This window comes from Sus scrofa, chromosome 5 (genome assembly GCF_000003025.6).
Source record: "Sus scrofa isolate TJ Tabasco breed Duroc chromosome 5, Sscrofa11.1, whole genome shotgun sequence".
Classification (NCBI taxonomy): domain Eukaryota; kingdom Metazoa; phylum Chordata; class Mammalia; order Artiodactyla; family Suidae; genus Sus; species Sus scrofa.
The window spans coordinates 100,845,635-100,866,275 of NC_010447.5; the positions used below are offsets into that span (position 1 = coordinate 100,845,635).

The following is a 20,641-nucleotide window of genomic DNA, read 5'->3' on the forward strand; positions in this document are numbered from 1 at the left end:
TTTGTACATTCCACGTAATCAATTAAAAGCAAAAGCAAATAATTAATACATGCAACTAGCATTACAGTTATATAAACTACCCATTGATGAAGAAGTACAATTTATCAGCTTCTCACAGTGACTACTTCTCTTTCTTATCAGTGCTAGTTTCCAGGCACTGTCCCAAGGGTTTTTCAAAGATGATGTCTTTCAATCCTCACAACAACCTATGATGTACAAACTAGTACTACCTGCATTATGCAGACTTATACGTGTTAATAAATTTGTCCAAAGTCAAACGGGTATCAAGTGACGAATCCAGGATTCAACCTCAGCAGTTTGACCCTAGACTCATCCTGTGCTGTGCTGTCCTCACCAAAGACTGAGAAAAATTATTTTTGGCTTTAGCGAGAGGAGCATGAGGTGGAATCCTACTCATGGTCAACAGGCTTGTTTCGCTTTTGTTTTCATCTCTCTGCAGGTTTTACGTGGGTTCTTAGAGAAGAATCACAACTTGCGTATGTTTTAGCTTCAAGAAGAGAAGGCACACCGAATGGCCCTAAAGTCCTCTGGATAAGCTTTTGTGGTTGTTTGTGGACTGTGGTAGGGGAGGGCGTCTCCAAATTTTTGTATATTTTCTATGAAAAAAATCCCTGTTAATAATAAATTGATCTATTTTATAGGTAGAATCATAACGTTGAATGTATACTAGTTCAGTAAATACTATTTGATTAACTTTAAAGGATCTGAATTTCAAGATAAAGATCAGTCAAGAAATCTAATTAGAACTAGTCAACATCTAGTCATGGGTACTTGAAAGAGTGAGCTTTCTTTTCAATAAAATTAAAAAAACATAAAATACGATTATAAACTTTTGCCTCAGAAAAGAAATACAAATAGCAGTGGGCCCTCTCTGTAATTAACTCGGTGATGTGCCTCGTGATTTAGACATTTTTAATTGCAGCTTTCATAAGCATACACATCACTTGTTACTTACTCTGCTCATTCCATGCATACGCATCATTTAAAAGCTTAATTAAATTTTTACTCTAACACAGAATACAAATTATAATTACTCTTTGATTAATACAGCAGCATTTCCTGGGAAGGCAGCTCATGTATGTACCTTTAATATCCATGGTTATTCTCATTTGAACTTTTGGCCCTGCGCCAGCACTATTGATCGCATAAACCTAAAACATAGAAGCATCGTGTTACTATTTTCAAATTGCTGCACGTGTGTAGGTATCAATGATTATGGTTATATGTCATCTTGAAACGATTCCACTTTTGAAAACAATTCGTACAGTCTGTTAATTCCATTTTCTTACACTCACTTAAAAGAATATAATATATGGAAGAAGAAGGTTAGCAATAAAGTAGTTCTTACAACCGATATTATAAGCCCTGAGAACAAAGGCTGAGTGACCTCAACAGCCTATCAGGGACCAGGAAAAGACGTGGCTTGAATCTGAACCCGTAGGAGGACAGAGCAGAAAAGCCGCTATGTCTGCACTCTCTCTTCATCTGCGCTAACATCTGTTCCTGCTCTCTGTAGCTAGGTAACCCGGGCTTTCTTCACATCCATGTTCAAGACCCTCTTGTTTTCATCCTCGGACATGAAACCCTATGCCTCAGCCCCCCGGTTTTCCTGTGTTAAATCATCCCCTGAAAGTTGGCCTCTCTGCCCTTCTTCACCCCTGCCCCAAAGTAGCTGACGCTATACCCTGCATAATGCAGCATATACACATAAAGCATTTCTGTTTCTTCTGCAGAGGGTGATTTACACAAATGCGAATCCTTTCAATTAACTGTGTGCTGAGAAAGCTGCAGACACAGACTTTATTCCCTTTATCTCTATATATAAAATAAAGACTATGCTCTAGGCCAGTTTCATTGTACTCAATAAACACAATTCAGAATATATACTTACTGGAATGAATAGATTTGTTTTATATATTCTTGGCCCACCCTCCACCCTATTGATAGTTTGGAGGTATTTTGACTGAAATAAAATGATAAAAATATATGGGATGTAGTAGGTATAGTAAATAAACTGAGCCCATAAAATGTGGTTTGAAAATATCTAAAGGAAATATTTATTAGTGTATGTAAATTCAAAAATACTCAAGATGAAACGTGATGTTATGAAGCACTTAATTATTTTTTTCTTTACAAACTAGCATTTGGGATAATAAAGCTGGGCAGTGTTTCTCAAGTTGCAGTGAGCAAAGAAGTCACATGCAAACTCTATTAAATGAAGATCTGTGGGTTTCTATCGAGTAGGTAGAGACAGGTGCAAAAGTCACACATTTCTAATAGACTCTCAGGTGTGGAGGATGCTGTAAGTTGCACTTTGCAATCAGGTTTATTTATTTTTCTTTAAATTATGAATGAGTTATACTTTATCTCCTATTTTTTCCTTAATTTGCAATAGCCGAAACTGTTGTAACACTTGTTAACCCCTGTAACTATTAATATCCTACAAAGAGGTTACTATTCCTGTTATTAATTTTTTAGGCAAGGAAACTATGGCACAGATTAGAGAAAACTGCCCAGACAGAAACTAGCAGAGCCAGGATTTGAACCGAGGTCACTTCATTCTCTTAACCACTACCTTCTCTCGAATAGATCTTTTACCATGGGGCCCATTTAATGGTATGTGCGATAAGAAGCCTAGCAAGTCCGATGACAGAACAGGATATAAAGTGAGTGAGAGAAACAATACAAATTATCAATCACAGTGTTCTGATGTAATTGTAGAGTTGGTAAGAATATGAGTTACTGAGCTACTTGATCATTTAGGGTTAATTCTATGTTGTTTAAAAGATGATTTCCTGGAGTTCCCGTCATGGCTCAGCAGTTAATCAACCTGGAGTTCCCGTCATGGCTCAGCAGTTAATGAATCTGTGAGGACGCGGGTCTGATCCCTGGCCTTGCTCAGTGGGTGAAGGATCCAGCGTTGCCACGAGCTGTGGTGCAGGCCACAGACGCAGCTCTGATTCAACTCCTAGCCTGGGAACCTCCACATGCCACAGGTGCAGCCCTAAAAACACAAAAACAAACAAAGAAAAAAGGCGATTTCCTGAATTGTATAATTCTATTTGAAAATTCCAAGACATGCTACAAAACTAGTGAAAGGTGACACAAATTGTGTGTGTTTGTGTCTGTGTGTATGCATATGAACTCATGTACAAATTTAGTTTCCCAAATACATAATTTAGGATTGATATAAAATGCCATTAGCTTTTAGTAACAGTAGTGTGAAATACCTGTGAACTTCAATCATACAGTTTCTTTTGCCCTTTTCCTTCAAAATCTGATTTTCCATTTCCATTTATAATCACACAGAGTAATTTATCTCTCTTGATAAATTACTGCTCTTTAACTTTTAAAATGGATTTTCTTTCTGCTATATTTTATTTGGTGATTTCTAGTATAATTGTGCAATTTTTTGGTTATTTATGTATTTTCACAGGATTTGCTGTATAATTAAATCAGCAATTTTGTTTCTCTAAATCTGTTTTTAGTTGGCATGTCTCAAGTGATCCCACAAGAAGATGGGAAAAAATGTAGTAGTATGTACCTAAGCCGCAGCATTTTTGAATCCTGAGTTTGTACACTGACTTTGTAAAACAGGTGAATAATTAAAAGTTATGAATACTTACACTGATGTTGTATGTATATCCACCTTTTAGTCCTTCTAACACTGCAACGACAGACGTGTCCGTCTTCTGGATAATACTGAGGTTGTGGATCTGGACAGCCGTAGGATCATCTTCTCGGTAAACCAAAGCTTGATATACTTGGATGTTTCCATTGGGTTGAGAAGGAGGAAGAAAGGTTAACTGAAACTTTGTAACTTCATCGGGTATCTTCTGAAACGTCATGTTGTTAGGTGGATCCTTAGGAACTGAAATGAGATATTTAGCAATAAAAATTTCTTTAAAAGGTGTGTTCATTTCGATCTCCATATAAAACTTACTGCTTCAAATTTCTGTCTATAGAGTATTATACAGATCATTTAAACCATATAAATTATGAAAACAAGCAAAATGACTGATTCATTTTAGAATTGTTGAAAGCTATAGGTCACAGAAACCGTAACAGTGATCCTGTGTATTTGCTTATTTTTTAGCCTTTTATGTATTTACTTTTATACAGAATGCATTTCTATGACACTCTGAACTTAAACATAATGCAGACTAACAGAAAGGTCCAAAAATTTTAATACGGTTCCCTGTTAGCTTCTCCCAGCTTTCCCCAAGTGGTAACATTTTATATAACTTCAGTTTAATATCAAACCTAGAAGCACACAAGTTACAATAATGTTAACTTGACTATAGATCTTATTCAGATTTCACCATTTTTCATGTTTTCTTGTGTTTGTGTGTAGTCTTTGCAATTTAATCCCATGTACAGACTCCTGTAACTATGACCAGAAACAGGATACCTAACTGTCCCAACACTTGCCTTGCTCTCCCCTTGTATTTGAATCCCATGCCCCCTCACAACATTAATCATTCCCCATCTCCAGTGTTGTGTCATTTGAGAAAGATGAGAGCACAATGACCTTGGGGTCCATCAGGGTTGCTGTATTTATCAACAGTTCATTCTATTTGTACTGCTGAGTAGTGTTCCATTTTATGGATATTATAGAATTTATTTAATCAAAAAACATTCCGTTGTTACAGTAACTTTGTCATTATTATTATTATTTTTATTATTCCTAAGTCTGCTATTAACATTCATATACAGACTTCTGCATGAATGTTAAGTTTTCAGTTCTCTGTGTTAATTGCCCAAGAGTATAACTGCTGGATCATGTGGTGAGAGCATCTTAGTTTTATAAAAGATGACCGAACTTTTTTTCCATTGTAGCCATTCCCTTTTTTATTCCCATTAGCGGTGTATTAAAGATACACTCTTTCTGCATCTTTTCTAGCATTTGGTATTATTACAATTTTTAAAATTATTATTTTATCTGTTCTGGTAGATGTATAGTCATATCTCATTGTGGTTTTAATTTGCATTTCCCTAATAGCTAATGATGTTGAAAACCTATCTTATCATGAGTTTATTTGTCCCTCATAGTTCCTCTCTGGTGGAATGTCTGTTCATGTTCTTGGTCAATTTTCTAATTGGATCCTTTGTTAAGTTTTGAATTTTAAGAGTTCTTTATGTATTCTCTATATTCTAGTTTATTTTTGATAAAAGTTACTCTGATATACAACTAGCTAAACATCAATAAATTATTACAAAAATGATACACATGAGTAAAAATTATTTTATGAAATAAGAACTAGTTCTTGTTGTACTACATAATGAGTGTTCTTTAAATAAATGACTGGTTGAATAAAAATATCTATTTCAATCACAATGAAATTGATATATCCTTCCATTCTAAGTAGAGAATTCCATGAAGAAGCCTGTAAATATTTGGCTATCAATAGCTCAGAGACTTAGATATTCTTCAAACATCTCTAGATAGAGTGCCCTGTGGCAAGCAAAAAATAAGTAAATAAGTAGCAGTGAGGGAAAAAAAGAGAAAAGCAGATAAACATTTTGTTGTGCCAAATATCACAAAGTGAAAAAATGCAGAGCTGAAATAAAGATTAAATTGGTTCAACACATATTTTTCACATCTGCTGTTACACATTTTCTGATACATAAGAAATATATATTTTTTCTTTTTATGAGATGTTTCTTTAAAACTAGAATCAGCTTTAAAGTTGAATAAGTGAAAGAATTATCTGAACGCTATAAAGAACTCCCCATCCTCCAAATATTTTTGGTTTGACATCTAAAAGTCTACTCTTACAGGTTTAGGGGAAATTTAAAACTATGATATCTTTGGAAGAGGTAGCACATTAAGATTTGCAATCAGTGCTTTATGGTATAAATGTAAGTCCAGCAGTATCTCTCCTCACAGATAGGTAGGATGAGGGAAAAGTACAAAAAGTCTAATAAGAAAATAGGTACCTGGAAGATACATGGCCACAAAATGGAAACAAGTGGAATTTCAGGGTGCTGAGGATAAGATGTACCTTTCAATTTAGAACCTTAAGTTTATAGACACTAAAGTAAATAGCATAACGAAAAGACTAGCTAAAAAAATATTTCTACCTCCTATACTTACCTTACAGACAGCAACAAATAAACTATAGCAACACCTCCTTCATGTGCTCTTTCCAAAGATATATCTGGTGGCAAAGAGCATCAGGACTCTGAAGGAGGATGGGGCAAGAGAGTTCTTGGAAGTTGGAAGTTGAGTTTCCACATTAAATTCTTAATGGTGACAATCTCATTATTAGTTCAGACCCTGTTCATGGGCACTTGAGGAAATCTGTATAGATTCTGACATTTATCAAATCAATTATATAAGAAAACATGCTGCTTAACTATGCAAAAAACACAGATATGGTAAACACAGCTTGGGTTCTAATTTTGATGTTCAGATTATCTAATAATAGCTATTATTATTTTAATGTGCATTTAAACCATGAGACTGGAGTTCCTGTTGTGGTTCAGTGGGTTAAGAACACGACATGGTGTCTGTGAGGATGCGAGTTCAATCCCTGGCCTCGCTCAGTTGGTTAAGGATCCAGAATAGCTGTGAGCTGTGGCGTAGGTCACAGAGGCAGCTTGGATCCGGTGATGCTGTGGCTGTGGTGTAGGCTGGCAACTAGAACTCCAATTCAACCCCCAGCCTGGGAATATCCATATGCCACAGGCTGGGCTATTAAAAAAACTTATCTAAACCATGGGACAGAAATAATTAAAATGGAATTTTAGGTTAAGCATATTGGCTACAGACAGGTGGACAATCATCTCTTAGGCAAAGTAACTCAGCTTCTGAAATATTTCGTGTTTAAATGCAAAAATGGGAGTTCCTGTCATAGCTCAGCAGTTAATGAACCTGACTAGCATCCATGAGGACGCTGGTTTGATCCCTGGCCTTGCTCAGCGTGTTAAGGATCTGGCGTTGCCACGAGCTGTGAGCAGCTGTGGTTCAGATCCCATGTTGCTGTGGCTCTGGCATAGGCCGGTGGCTACAGCTCCAACTGGACCCCTAGCCTGGGAACCTCCATGTGTCATGGGTACGGCCCTAAAAATACAAGAAAAAAATAAATAAATGCAAAATGGAACAACGGGCTACCTTATCACGAACAAATTTATCTTTGTATTTACAAGTACTGATTATCCTACATAATTCCACTTTGCCTAAAAATGTAAATAGAAAGCTTCACTTCCACCAACCACAGTGACTCATTGAATTTTATATTTATATGCTTAAAAATTTCTTGGAACACATAGGGTAGGGTGTGAGAAACTGTAAGAAAGACACCCAACTCAGTCAATTTTTAACAATGATGAAAAACGCACCTTACCTGATTCTAAAGTAGTGACAATCACTTTAGCACTTGACTTTCCTTCTCCATATGCAGCACTAATATTTCCAGTAAATGCTGTGATCACCACAGAGTATCTTGTGAATATTTTCAAATCCTTAATTTCTATGGTTTTATTTTCTTCATTCGATTTGATTAAGGAAATATTAAATTCATCGCTATCTACCTATAGGAAAAAAAAAAGCTACAATGAAAGGAAGAAGCCTCTGAGATACAAATCACTAAAGCATAAAAATAGAAACTATGCATGGTACATTTTTCTAGCCAAGATTTAAAATTTCCTTTATTTACAGTCAGATTATCCTGGGAAATCTAAATTGCTAATTTAACAGTTTATTAATTAGCAATTCTCAACAACTGAAAGTAAAAGAAAAAAAATCAACCACCCACAGTTAATCAGAATGAGTCAAAATCATCTCTGCAGTCAATGAAACCTTCTACTCTACTGTTATATAGAAAAAAGAATATTGGTTTTGTTATCCCAGCTTCAAGGGTTCAAATCCCGGGTTGGGTCAATAATTAACTCCTATGGCATTTGATAAGTTCTTTTTGCTCTCTGTGTATTACTTCCTGTGTATATAAGATTTGGGTGATAATATCTATAATTTTTGATGAGATTTAGAAAAAACAGATCTGAAATAGCTGGCACAGAAATCTGAATTTTTTTTTATCATGACCAACAAAAATGAACACATTTTGCAGCATAGTTCAGGAAATACGTGTGTGTGCATGAATGTGTATTCTTTATAGCTGAGAACCACTTTTCAGAAATACAACTTCTTTTTGAAATGCACTTTTATATTTTCTGCTCTTTTTAATTTTATTCTAGTTTATTAAAAAATGCTGGTAATGGAGTTCCTATGGTGGGTCCGTGGAAATGAACCTGACTAGTAACCATAAGGAGGCAGGTTCGATCCCTGGCCCTGCTTGGTGGGTTAAGGATCTGGCACTGCCATGAGTTGTGGTGTAGGTCGCAGATGCGACTCAGATCCTGCATTGCTGTGGCTGTGGCTGTGGCTGTGGCTGTGGGAGTAGGCTGGCAGCTGTAGCTCCGATTCTACCCCTACTCTGGGAACTTCCATATGCTGCAAGTGCGGCCCTAAAAAGCCAAAAAAAAAAAATTCTAGTCATAATTGAAGTTTGAAAAACTGATCTAGCACTATTCATGGCACTAAATAAGGAGTCAATTAATGCAGATGTCATAATTATTACATGTGTACAAGTGAGTATGTTTAGGTATATTAAATATAGTTGTATAATTTATTAAAACATAGTCTTTCTTTGATGGAGAGTCTGGCTTATTCACTGTAGGGATTAAACACAGCTAAATTTCTAGCAGTAAATAGCAAGGCTTTTCCTGAGAAAATGCGAAATCCTATTATGCATGCTTCTCTCAGGTACCTGACTGGAAACACTTAAATACATGTTGGATATACTGTCTTCATTTTCAAGTTCATTTTCAACTTGACCCAGTCTCATAACCTTTAAAGATTTGTTTGATGTTCAATATATTCTTCAAATGCTCTTTTCTAAGAGTATTTTTAACTATAAAAGACGTTGCTATGAGAAACACAGTGAAAGGCTGATGAGATAAATGATACTGGTATTTCAAAAAGTCAAGTAGATCTAACCATCTTAAGACAGAGCAGTGGAGGGAGATGTTTGACTTCTCAGGTGGCAGGAGAACAAATCACTGCAGGAATCCAATCAATTAGGTACATGTAGCCACTGGTAGAAAGTGTGTGTGTGTTTAATTAGTCGTCCATATGTAAATATCAAATACAAACCTGGCTTTTAAAATTTTCCCTAAGTCTAGGCTGATATTCATGCTCAGTAAAACTATCTAGAGATGTGACAGGTGACTCCTCTAATGGGGCAGGGGTCTCTAATTCATCACTGTCCTATTACTTAGCTTCATTTTGGCTATTCTTTATGTTCCTTCCTTGACTACTATAGCTATTTCAACTGATTTTATAGAGTTGAAATGAATTCCTCAAGATACTCTAGCTACTTGGTAGCTGAGATAGGATATACTTCCAGGTCTTTCTAGAGTCCTGTACTCTCTACAATGAGATGATAGGAGGGCTGCTTATGCAATATAATCAAATGCCATACTTGCCAGATGGGCAACCAAAAAACTGGAAAATAATTATATTATAGAGGTTCGTCCATAGGAGATTTCTGAGCCTCACATTGGGATTCCTAGCCTGGTGGTATGGCATTGGGAGGAGGAGTCCCCAGAGCATTTGGCTTTGATGGCCATTGGGGCTTGAATGCAGGAGCTCAGTAGGATTGGAGAGAACTCCACTCTTGGAGGGAAAAGAAACATTCTCACACACACTGGGACCGAGAGCAAAACTGACTTCATAGGAGTCTGGGCCAGAAATACATTTGGGTCTTAGCGGGTCTCCTGGGAAGGCAGAGTTTGACTGTGCCTCACTGCAGGGACAGGGACACTGGGACAGAGGTTCCAGAGAATATTAATCAGTGTGAGCTCTCCCAGAGTCTGCAGATTTCAGTGCTGGGATGTCTCAGGTCTCAGGCCAACTAACCAACAGGTGGGAACACAGCCCCATCTATTAGTAGACAGGCTGCCTAAAGTCATTCTGGGCCCACAACCACCTCCAAACACACTCTTTTGACACACCCCTGCTCACAACCCAGATCCACCCACTGGTGGGGAGGCATCAGTCCCTCTCACCAGGAAGCCTGCAGAAACCCCTAGACCAACCTTATCCACCAGAGTGCAGACACCAGAAACAAGAGGAACTATAGTCCTATAGCCTGTGGAAAGGAGATCATAAACACAGGAAATTAGACAAAATTATATGACAGAGAAATACGTTCCAGATGAAGGAACAAGATAAAACATCAGAAGAACAACTAAGTGAAATACAGATAAGCAATCTAACTGAAAAATAACTCAGAGTAATGATAGTACAAATGATCCAAGATCTCGAAAAAGGAATGGAGGGATACACCAAAAAATTACAAGAAATGTTTAACAAAGAGTTGGAAGATTTAACGAAAAAACAGTTTAACAACAGAATAACTAAAATGAAAATACTATAAGGAATCAAGAGCAGAATAAATAAGGCAGAAAATCTAATAAGTCAGCTGGAAGAGAGACTAGTGGAAATATTCTGCCACAAAACGGAAAAAAAGTATAAAAAAAATGAGGACAGTCTCAGAGACCTCTGAGACAACAGTAAATGCACCAAAATTTGTGTTATAGGGGTTGCAGAAGAAGAGAGAGAGAAAGGGACTGAGGAAACAGTTGAAGAGGTAATAAACAAAAACTTCCATAACCCAGGAAAGGAAACACTCACTCAAGTCCAAGAAGCGCAGAGAGTCCTAAACAGGATAAACCCAAGGAGGAACACACTGACACATATATTAATCAAACTGACAAAAATAAAGACAAAAATACATTTAAAACAACAAGGGAAAATCAGCAAATAACATATAAGGGAATCTCCATAAGGCTATTGGCTGATTTATCAGCAGAAACTCAGCAGGCCATAAGAGAATGGCACAATATTTTTAAAGTGATGAAAGGGAAGAACCTACAACCAAGAATATTCTATCCACCAAGACTCTCATTCAAGCTTGATGAAGAACTTGAAAGCTTTACAGACAAGGAGAAGCTAAGAGAATTCAGCACAACTCAACCAGCTTTACAACAAATGCTAAAGGAACTCCCCTAGGTGGAAAAGAAAAGGCCACAACAAGAAACAGGAAAATTATGAATGGGAATACTCAGTGGTAAAAGCAAACATACAGTACATGTAGGAAATCATCCACACACACATACAATATCAAAACCAGCAGTCATGAGAACAGGGGAGTAGAAATGCAGGATATTGGAAATGCATTTGAAATTAAGAGACTAGCAACTCAAGACACTCTTGTATATTGTATATAGAGAGAGTGCTATATCCAAACCTCATGGTAACTGCAAACCAAAACTCTAAATAGATACAAACATAAAAAATAAAAAGTAATATAAACACAAGATACAAACATAAAAAAGAAAAAGTAATATAAACACAACACTGAAGATAGTCATGAAATTGCAAGAGACTAGAACAAAAAGAGAACGGAAGAAAAAAAGACCTACAAAATAAATCCAAACAATTAAGAAAATAGCATAATAACATACATATTAATAATAATTTAAATGTAAATGGATTAAATACTCCAACCATAAGATATAGACTGGCTAAATGGATACAAAAACAAGATCTGTATAAAATCTGCCTACAAAAAAAAAAAAACCTTCATATCTAGGGAAACACACAGACTGAAAGTGAGGGAATGGAAAATGGTACTCCATGAACATGGTAATCAAAAGAAGATGGAGTTGCAATATCCAAAACTTTTTTCAGACAAAATAGACTTTAAAATAAAAATGGTTACAAGTTACAAAGAAGGACATTACCTAGTGAGCAAAGGATTAATCCAAGAAGATATAACAATTGCAAATACATATGCACCCAACATAGGACTACCTCAATATATAAGGCAAATTCTAATAGCCATAAAAGGAGAAATCAACAGTGATATACTATTGGTGGAAGAGTTACATCAATGGGAAGATCACCCAACAGAAAATCAATAAGGAAATGCAGGCCTTAAATGACAAATTAGAATACAAGGAGCTTACTTAGAACATTCCATCCAGAAGCATCAGAAATACACATTTCTCTCAAGTGCACATGTAATATTCTCTAAGATAGATCACATCTGGGCCACAAAGCAAGCCTTGGAGAATTCAAGAAAATTGATTTTAAATCTAGCATCTTTTTCAACCACAACTCTATGAGAGTAGAAATCAACTGCAAGATTAAAAAAAAAAAAAAAAAAAAGCTGTAAAGCCATCTGTGAAGTCATGCTCCTGGGTTGGAAAAATTAATATTGTAAAAATGGCCATACTACCCAAAGCAACCTAAAGATTCAATGCAACCCCTATCAAATTACCCATGACATTTTTCACAGAACTAGAACAAACAATCCAAAAACATGTGGAACCATAAAAGACCCAGAATTACCAAAGCAATTCTGAAGAACAAAAACCAAGCAGGAGGCATTCTCTCCCAGACTTCAGGCAATCAAGACAATGTGGTACTGGTACCAAAACACACATACAGACCAATGGAACAGAATAGAGAACCCATAAATAAACCCAGACACCTTTCATCAATTAGTCTTTGACAAAGGAAGCAAGAATATAAAATGGGAAAAAGACAGTCTTTTCAGCAAGTATTGCTGGGAAACCTGGACAGCTGCGTGCAAATCAATGAAACTAGAACACACCCTCACGCCATGCACCAAAATAAACTCAAAATGGCTGGAAGACTTAAATATAAGACAAGAGACCATCAAACTCCTGGAAGGCAAAACATACTCTGATAGCAACCTTACAAATGTTTTCTCAGGTCAGTCTCCCAAAGCAACAGAAATAAAGTTAAAAATAAACCAATGGGACCTCATCAAACTGACAAGCTTTTGCACAGCAAAGGAAACCAAAAAGGAAACAAAAATACAACTGACAGAATGGGAGAAGATAGTTTCAAATGATGCAACTGACAAGGGCCTAATCTCTAAAATATACAAAGAACTTATACAACTCAAAGCAAAAAAGCCAACAACCCAATTGAAAAATGGGCAAAAGACCTGAATGGACATTTCTCCAAGGAAGATGTACAGATGGCCAACAAGCACTTGAAACAATGCTCAGCATCAATGATTAGAGAAATGCAAATCAAAACTACCATGAGATGCCACCTCACACCAGTCAGAATGGCCATCATTCATAAGTCCACAAATAACAAATGCTGGAGGGGGTGTGGAGAAAAGGGAACCCTCCTGCACTGTGGTGGAATTTAAGCTGGTACAACCACTATGGAGAACAGTATAGAGGTACCTTAGAAAACTATACATAGAACTATCATATGACCCAGCAATCCCACTCTTGGGAATATATCCGGACAAAACTCTCCTTAAAAAAGACACATGCACCTGCATGTTCATTGCAGCACTATTCACAATAGCCAAGACATGGAATCAACCCAAATGTCCACTGACAGATGATTGGATTAGGAAGAAGTGGTATATATACACATTGAGATACTACTCAGCCATAAAAAAGAACAAAATAATGCCATTAACAGCAACATGGATGCAACTAGAGACTCTCATACTGAGTGAAGTAAGTCAGAAAGAGAAAGACAAATACCATATGATATCACATATCTGGAATCTAATATAGGGCACAAATGGACCTTTCCACAGAAAAGAAAATCATGGACTTGGAGAACAGACTTATGGATGCCAAGAGGAAGGGGAGGGAGTGGGAGCTTAGGGTAAACAGATGCAGAATGCTGCCTTTGGGATGAATTAGCAATAGAATCCTGCTGTGTATCACTGGAAACTCTGTCTAGTCACTTATGATGGGACATGTAACGTGAGAAAAAAGAATGTATACATGTATGTATAACTGGATCACCATGCCATACAGTAGAAAAAAAATATATATACATATAAATGATTTAAAAAAAACTGTAAAAGGCAGTTCCCGTCACAGCTAATGGTAAGAACCTGACTAGTTAGTATCCATGAGGATGTGGCTTTGATCCCTGGCCTCACTTGGTGGGTTGAGGATCTGGCATTGCTGTGAACTTCAGTGTAGGTCATAGATGGGGCTCAGATCCTGTGTTGCTGTGGCTGTGGCATAGGCCAGTGGCTACAGCTTCAATTCAACCTCTAGCCTGGGAACTTCCATATGCTATGGGTTCAGCCCTAAAGAAACAAAACAAAAAAAAATCTGTAAAAAAACACAATCATGTGGAGGCTAAACAATATGTTACCAAACCACCACAGATCATTGAAGAAATCAAAGAGGGAAAAAAATACCTAGAGAAAATGAATACAGAAATATGACAATCCCAAAACTTATGGGATACAGGACATGAAGTGTAAGAGGGAAGTTTATAGCTATACAAGCTTACCTCAGGAAACAAGAAAAATCTCAAATGAACAACCTAGCCTTATACCTAAAGCAACTAGAGAAGAATAAACAAAACCCAATGTTAGTAGAAGGAAAATAATCATAAAAAGCAGAGCAGAAATAAATGAGATAGAGACAAATAAAACAATAGAAAAGACCAATGAAACTAAAAGCTGGTTCTTAAAAAAAATCAATAAAATTGATAAAACTTTCACCAGACTCATCAAGATAAAAAAGAAAGAGGGCCCAGAAATGAAAAAGAAGTTACAACCAACACCACATAAATACAAAGGATCAACCTAGAAGAAAAGGAAAAATTTATAGAAAGGTGCAACCTTCTAAGACTGAACCAGGAAGCAATAGAAAATATGAACAGACCAATCACAAATACTGAAATTGAAGCTGTGATTTAAAAAAAAAAAACTTCCAACAATCAAAAGTCTAGGACCAGAAGGAAAATTCTATCAAATATTTAAAGAAGAGTTAACACCTATCCTTGTGAAACTCTTCCAAAAAACTGCAGAGGAAGGAACACTCCCAAACTCATTCTGAGGACCTCATCATCCTGATACCAAAACCAGACAAAGATACCACACACAAAAAATTACAGGCCAGTAACACTGATGAAAGGAGACACAAAATCCTCAAGAAAATTCTAGCAAATTGAATCCAGTGATACATTAAAAGGGTTATATATCATGATTGAGTGAGATTTATCCCAGGGATGCAAGGATTTTTCAGTATTCACTAATCAACAAGTGTGATGCACTGCATAAACAAATTGAAGAATAAAAACCACATTATCATCTCAATAGATGCAGAAAAATCTTCTGACAAAATTCAACACACATTTATGATAAAAACTCTCCATAACGTGGGCATTGAGGAAATCCACCTCAATGTAATAAAGGCCGTATGTGTCAAACCCACAGCTAATATCATATTTAATGGTGAAAAACTGAAAGCATTTCTGCTAAGTTCTATAACAAGTCCACTCTTGCCAATTTTATTCAGCATAGTTTTGGAAGTCCTAGCCATGAAAATCAGAGAAGAAAAAGAAAGAAAAGCAACACAAATTGTAAAAGAAGTAAAAGTGTCACTATTTGCAGATGACATGACACTATACATAGAAAATTTTAAACATGCTACCAGAAAATTATAGAGCTCGTCAATGAATTGGATAAAGTTTCAGGATATAAAATTAATACATAGAAATCTGTTGCATTTCTACACACTAACAACAAAAGATTAGAAACAGAAATTAAGGAAACACTCCATTTACCATAGCATCAAAAAGAATAAAACACCTAACTTAGTTGTTTGGGATGAACATAGTGCACACTACTGTATACAAAATACGTAACCAACAAGGATCTATCATGGAGCACAGAGAACTCTACTCAATACTCTGTAATAACTTATATGGGAAAGGATCTGAAAAAGAATGAATATATATATATATATATAAAATACGTATAACTGAATCACTTTGCTATACACCTGAAACTAACATAACACTGTAAAGCAACCATACTCCAATAAATTTGTTTTAAAAAAATAAATACCTAGGAATAAATTAACCTAAGGAGGCAAAATACTGTACACTGAAAACTATAACGCACTGTTGAAAGAAATCAAAGATGCAAACGGATTGAAAAATACACCATGTTCTTGGATTGAAAAAATCAGTATTATCAAAATGACCATACACCCAAGGCAATTTACAGATTCAATGCAATTCCTATCAAATTACCAAATGATGGCAATTTTTACAGAACTATTACAAAAATTTTTAAATATATATGGTAACACACACACAAAAAAACCATGACTAACCAAAGCAATCTTGAGAAAGAAAAATGGAACTAGAGGAATCAGGCTCCCTTACATAAGACTACACTTCACAGCTATAGTCATCAAATAGTATGGCACTGGCACAAAAACAGAAATATAAATCAGTGGAACAGCATAGAGATCCCCAGAATAAACCCGCTCACCTATTATCAACTAATCTATGACAAAGGAGGCAAGAATATACAATGGGGAAAAGACAGTCTCTTCAATAAGTGGTGCTGGGGAAACTAGACAGCTACATGCGAAATAATGAAATTAGAACATTCTCTGACACCATACACAAAAACTCAAAATGCATTAAAAACCTAAAAATAAGGTGAGATACTATAAAACTCCTAGAGGAAAACTTAGGCAGAATATTCTGTCATAAATTGCAGTAATATCTTTTTAAAAAAATGTGTTTATTTTTATTTAAGGCCTGCACCTCTGGCAAATGGAAGTTCCCAGCTAGGGATCGAATTGGAGCTACAGCTGACAGCCTATGCCACAGCCACAGCAATGTGGGATCCAAGCTGTGTCTGTGACACACACCACAGCTCACAGCAATGCCAGATCTTTAACCCGCTGACGCAAGGCCAAGGATTGAACCAGCATCCTCATGGATACTAGTCAGGTTCATTTCCATTGAGCCACAACCAGAACTCCCAGCAATATCTTTTTTTGATTCACCTCCTAGATAATGACAATAAAAAGAAAAATAAACAAATTAAACTTAAAAGCTTTTGCAGAGCAAAGGAAACCACAAACAAACAAACAAAAGACAACCTATAGAATGGGAGAAAATATTTTCTAATGAAGCAGCTGACAGGAACTAAGCTCCAAAATATACAAACAGCTCATGCAGCTCAATATCAAAAAAACCCCAAACAACTCAGTCAAAAAATGGCAGATGATCTAAATAGACATTTCTCCAAAGAAGCTAGGCAGATGACCAGAAAGCACATGAAAAGATTCACAACACTGTTAATTATTAAAGAAATGCAAATTAAAACAATAAGGAGGCATCACCTCACACCAATCAGAATGGCTATCACCAAAGAGTCCACAAACAATAAGTCCTGGAGAGGTGTGGAGAAAAGAGAACCCTCCTACACTACTGATGGGAGTGCAAATTAGTACAACCACTAGGGAGAACAGTATGAACATTCCTTAAAAAAATGAAAATAGAACTACCATATGATCTAGCAATCCCACACCAGGCACATATCCAGAGAAAAAACCGTAACTTAGAAAGATGCACATACCCTAATGTTCACAGCCGCACTATTTACAGTAGCCAAGACTTGGAATCGACCAAGTGCCCATCAACAGAGGAGTGTGTGAAGAAGATGTGGGATAATACTCAACCACAAGAAGAATGACAGCGGCCCACCTGCAGCAACCTCATCACACGAGGTGAAGTTAGAGGAAGACAAATATCGTATGATATTTACAGGTGGAATCTGAGTAATGATACAAATGAACAGTTTTACAAAATAGAAACAAATGAAAACAAACATATGGTTACCAAAGGGGAGAGGTGGACAAGGGGCATAAATTAGGAGTGTGGTTTAACACACGCCACCACTACATATAACATAGATAATCAACAGGGACCTACTTTACAGCACAGGGATCCTTACCCAACATTCTGTAATAACCTATAAGGGAAAAGAACCTCAAAAAGAATGGATGTGTGTGTGTGTGTGTGGTGTGTGTGTGCAACGGAATCACTTTGCTGTACACCTGGAACTACACAACATTGTCAATCACCTACACTCCAGGATAAAATTAAAATTAAATTAATTTTTTAAAAATGGGTAGGAGTTCTAACGTGGCTCAGCAGAAATGAATCCGACTAGTATCCAGGAGGATGCAAATTTGATCCCTGGTCTGTTCAGTAGGTGAGGAATTGGCACTGCCATGAGCTGTGGTTTAGGTCGCAGACGCGGCTCGGATCACACGTTGCTGTGGCTGTGGTACAGGCCAGCAGCTACAGCTCTGATTCGATCCCTAGCCTGGTAACGTCCATACGTCGTGGGTGCGGGCCTAAAAAGACCAATAAGAAAAAAGGGTAAAGATAGCAAGTAGTGAGCTATGAACTAGCATGTCTGTTATTTACTGTATCTTAAAAATATACAGGAAAATCCAAAAAGATTACTGGATCCTCAAATATAGCATGTACAAAAATTCATTTTCTTTCATCACGAAACCTACTCTAGTTTTGCTTTTATTAACCATTATTCATCCACTTTTCCAGGACTGAAACCTCAGACCTTTTTGACCCATCCCCTTCCCCTTCAATCAATTCCAAATTTATGTGCTCATATATTTGATCATTTATTATTATTATGACATATCTCCCTTTTTTGAAGTGTGGTTGTTTTACATACAATGTTGACTCAGGTTCTCTCTTCCTCTCCTTTCTCTCCACTAACTGTACCCTTCACCACTGGTACATGCCTATTTATTCCCACCTCCCAGAACAAATTTAACCTTCTCTGTGCAGTCTTCTCTATATATTATGTCCCCCCTAGGCGAAGCTTTAGTTACATTTTTTGTGTGTGTTTGTCTTTTTAGGGCCACAGCTGCGGCATATGGAGGTTCCCAGGCTAGGGGTCTAATTGGAGCTGTGCCTGCGCTCAGCCACAGCAACATGGGATCCGAGCCGTGTCTGCGACCTACACCACAGCTCCCGGCAACGCCACATCCTTAACCTGCTGAGCGAGGCCAGGGATTGAACCCTCAACTTCATGGTTTCTAGTTGGATTTGTTTCTGCTGTGCCACAATGAGAACTCCTAGTTAATTTTTTTACTTCATCTTCTAAAAAGACTGCATATGTCATAATCTGTAAGTAGCTTTTATATTCCGGGGCCCTTCGCTAGAGTGTGAGCTACCTGAAAGCAGCACTTTATCTTTTCCATCTTTCCTTTGATGAAAAGAAGCTATTCAATAAGTCACTGCTAATTAAAAAATAGATTATTCAGGAGTGTTAATTTTTGCTTAATATGAGTCTCTTAAAGAAAGAGTTTTTATGCCCTGGTGGCTATAATTTGGTGAAGGCCAGGATGCAGCACAAGTTCTAATTTCAATGATGTGGGGTTTTTCTGGCCTGGCAGCCTTTGATTTTGAAGGTAGATAATTACATAAGCGAGAAATGAGTTGCAGATAAACCTATAAAGACCATGAATGACCATGTCAGACTTGTCCGCTTCTACACACCCAGCGCCCAGCACAACGCTGGCAAGTACACGTGCTTAAGAGTGTGTCGAAGGAAGGTGGGAAGAAGGAACCAACGACAGCTTAGTTTCAGGGAAACTAGCGAAACTGCGAGGTGTTAGAATTTGCTTGAATTTTTACTATCTTTGATCCAAAGGGATTTTGGTGAGCATATATTTCCGTTTGGCAATTTTCATTTACTATTTGATGGTTTTTCCTATTTCCCGCACACCATTGTCTGCTGGTTTTAGCCAGGTCTTTGGATAAGTATTTGAGAAGTATTTCAGGCACCTCAGTTCCCTTTTATGCAAATGAAGGTAATATTCACATCAAAATGTTATTAGATATGATAAATAATGCATATGAAGAGGCTAACATGCAACTGACATAAAATAGCAATTACCGTATTATCGTTTCATTCTTCTCTTTTCCTGGCACATTTTTCATCTAAGAATACTAAGAAAATGAGGTAATAAATCACTTTTTAAAATGCTTTACTTTTCCTTCCTTTAAATATAATCAAATTCTAACATGGTGCAATTTTCCTTTACAAAGTGTCTTTTATTTGATAAAACACAGAGCTAACATTTTGTAATTTGTTTTTAATGTATCTTCCCAGAGCACTTGTCATTCATGTTGATTACTTCTGGCTAATTATGAACCAAAAGTCTTTACAAATATGCTCTTAAAAAGGAGCAAAAACTCAAAACTGAATGGGAGAACAAATGTACAAAAATCCCTTAAGTTTTCCTTTAATCATCACATATCTCTTGAGATAGAAGTATTTCCCTTTAAGAAATAATAATGAAGACATAATTAAATCATAAAAGTTAAACAAGATATGAATAGAGATAGCAAGGGGGAACAGTGGGTGAATTCACCATAAATTACCTAATTCACCACCAGAAGACACTGGTCATCAGGTCCAGTAAAACTCAAGCAGAGTGCCAAGGAGATACTTCCAGTACTAATCCTAATTATCAAGTCTGCATTATTCACATTACTGAGCACCCTGTTTTAGGTGAAAGGTTTGACTCAGGTCTGGATGGCTACTCCAATTTGCGTCTTTGGTGTCCTCTTCTTTAAATGTTTGTATTCCCAAGAGTAATACCCTAAGGTTGGTTCTTTGGCCTTGCCTGTGACATGCCAAAGTTCTGAGGCCAGAGATCAAACCCATGTCACCCTAGG

At 36.8% G+C, this 20,641-nt stretch overlaps 1 protein-coding gene across 1 annotated transcript in view; it reads right to left on the bottom strand.

The window, feature by feature from the left end:
• PTPRQ (protein tyrosine phosphatase, receptor type Q) overlaps positions 1 to 20,641 on the bottom strand; it is a 294,121-nt gene that overhangs the window by 58,610 nt on the left and 214,870 nt on the right. The window contains exons 28-30 of the mRNA XM_021093069.1: positions 7,371 to 7,557; positions 3,648 to 3,892; positions 1,106 to 1,172 (exon numbers count right to left, since the gene is read on the bottom strand). Coding sequence (XP_020948728.1) covers positions 1,106 to 1,172; positions 3,648 to 3,892; positions 7,371 to 7,557 — 499 coding nt within the window. The remainder of the gene's footprint in view (positions 1 to 1,105; positions 1,173 to 3,647; positions 3,893 to 7,370; positions 7,558 to 20,641) is intronic.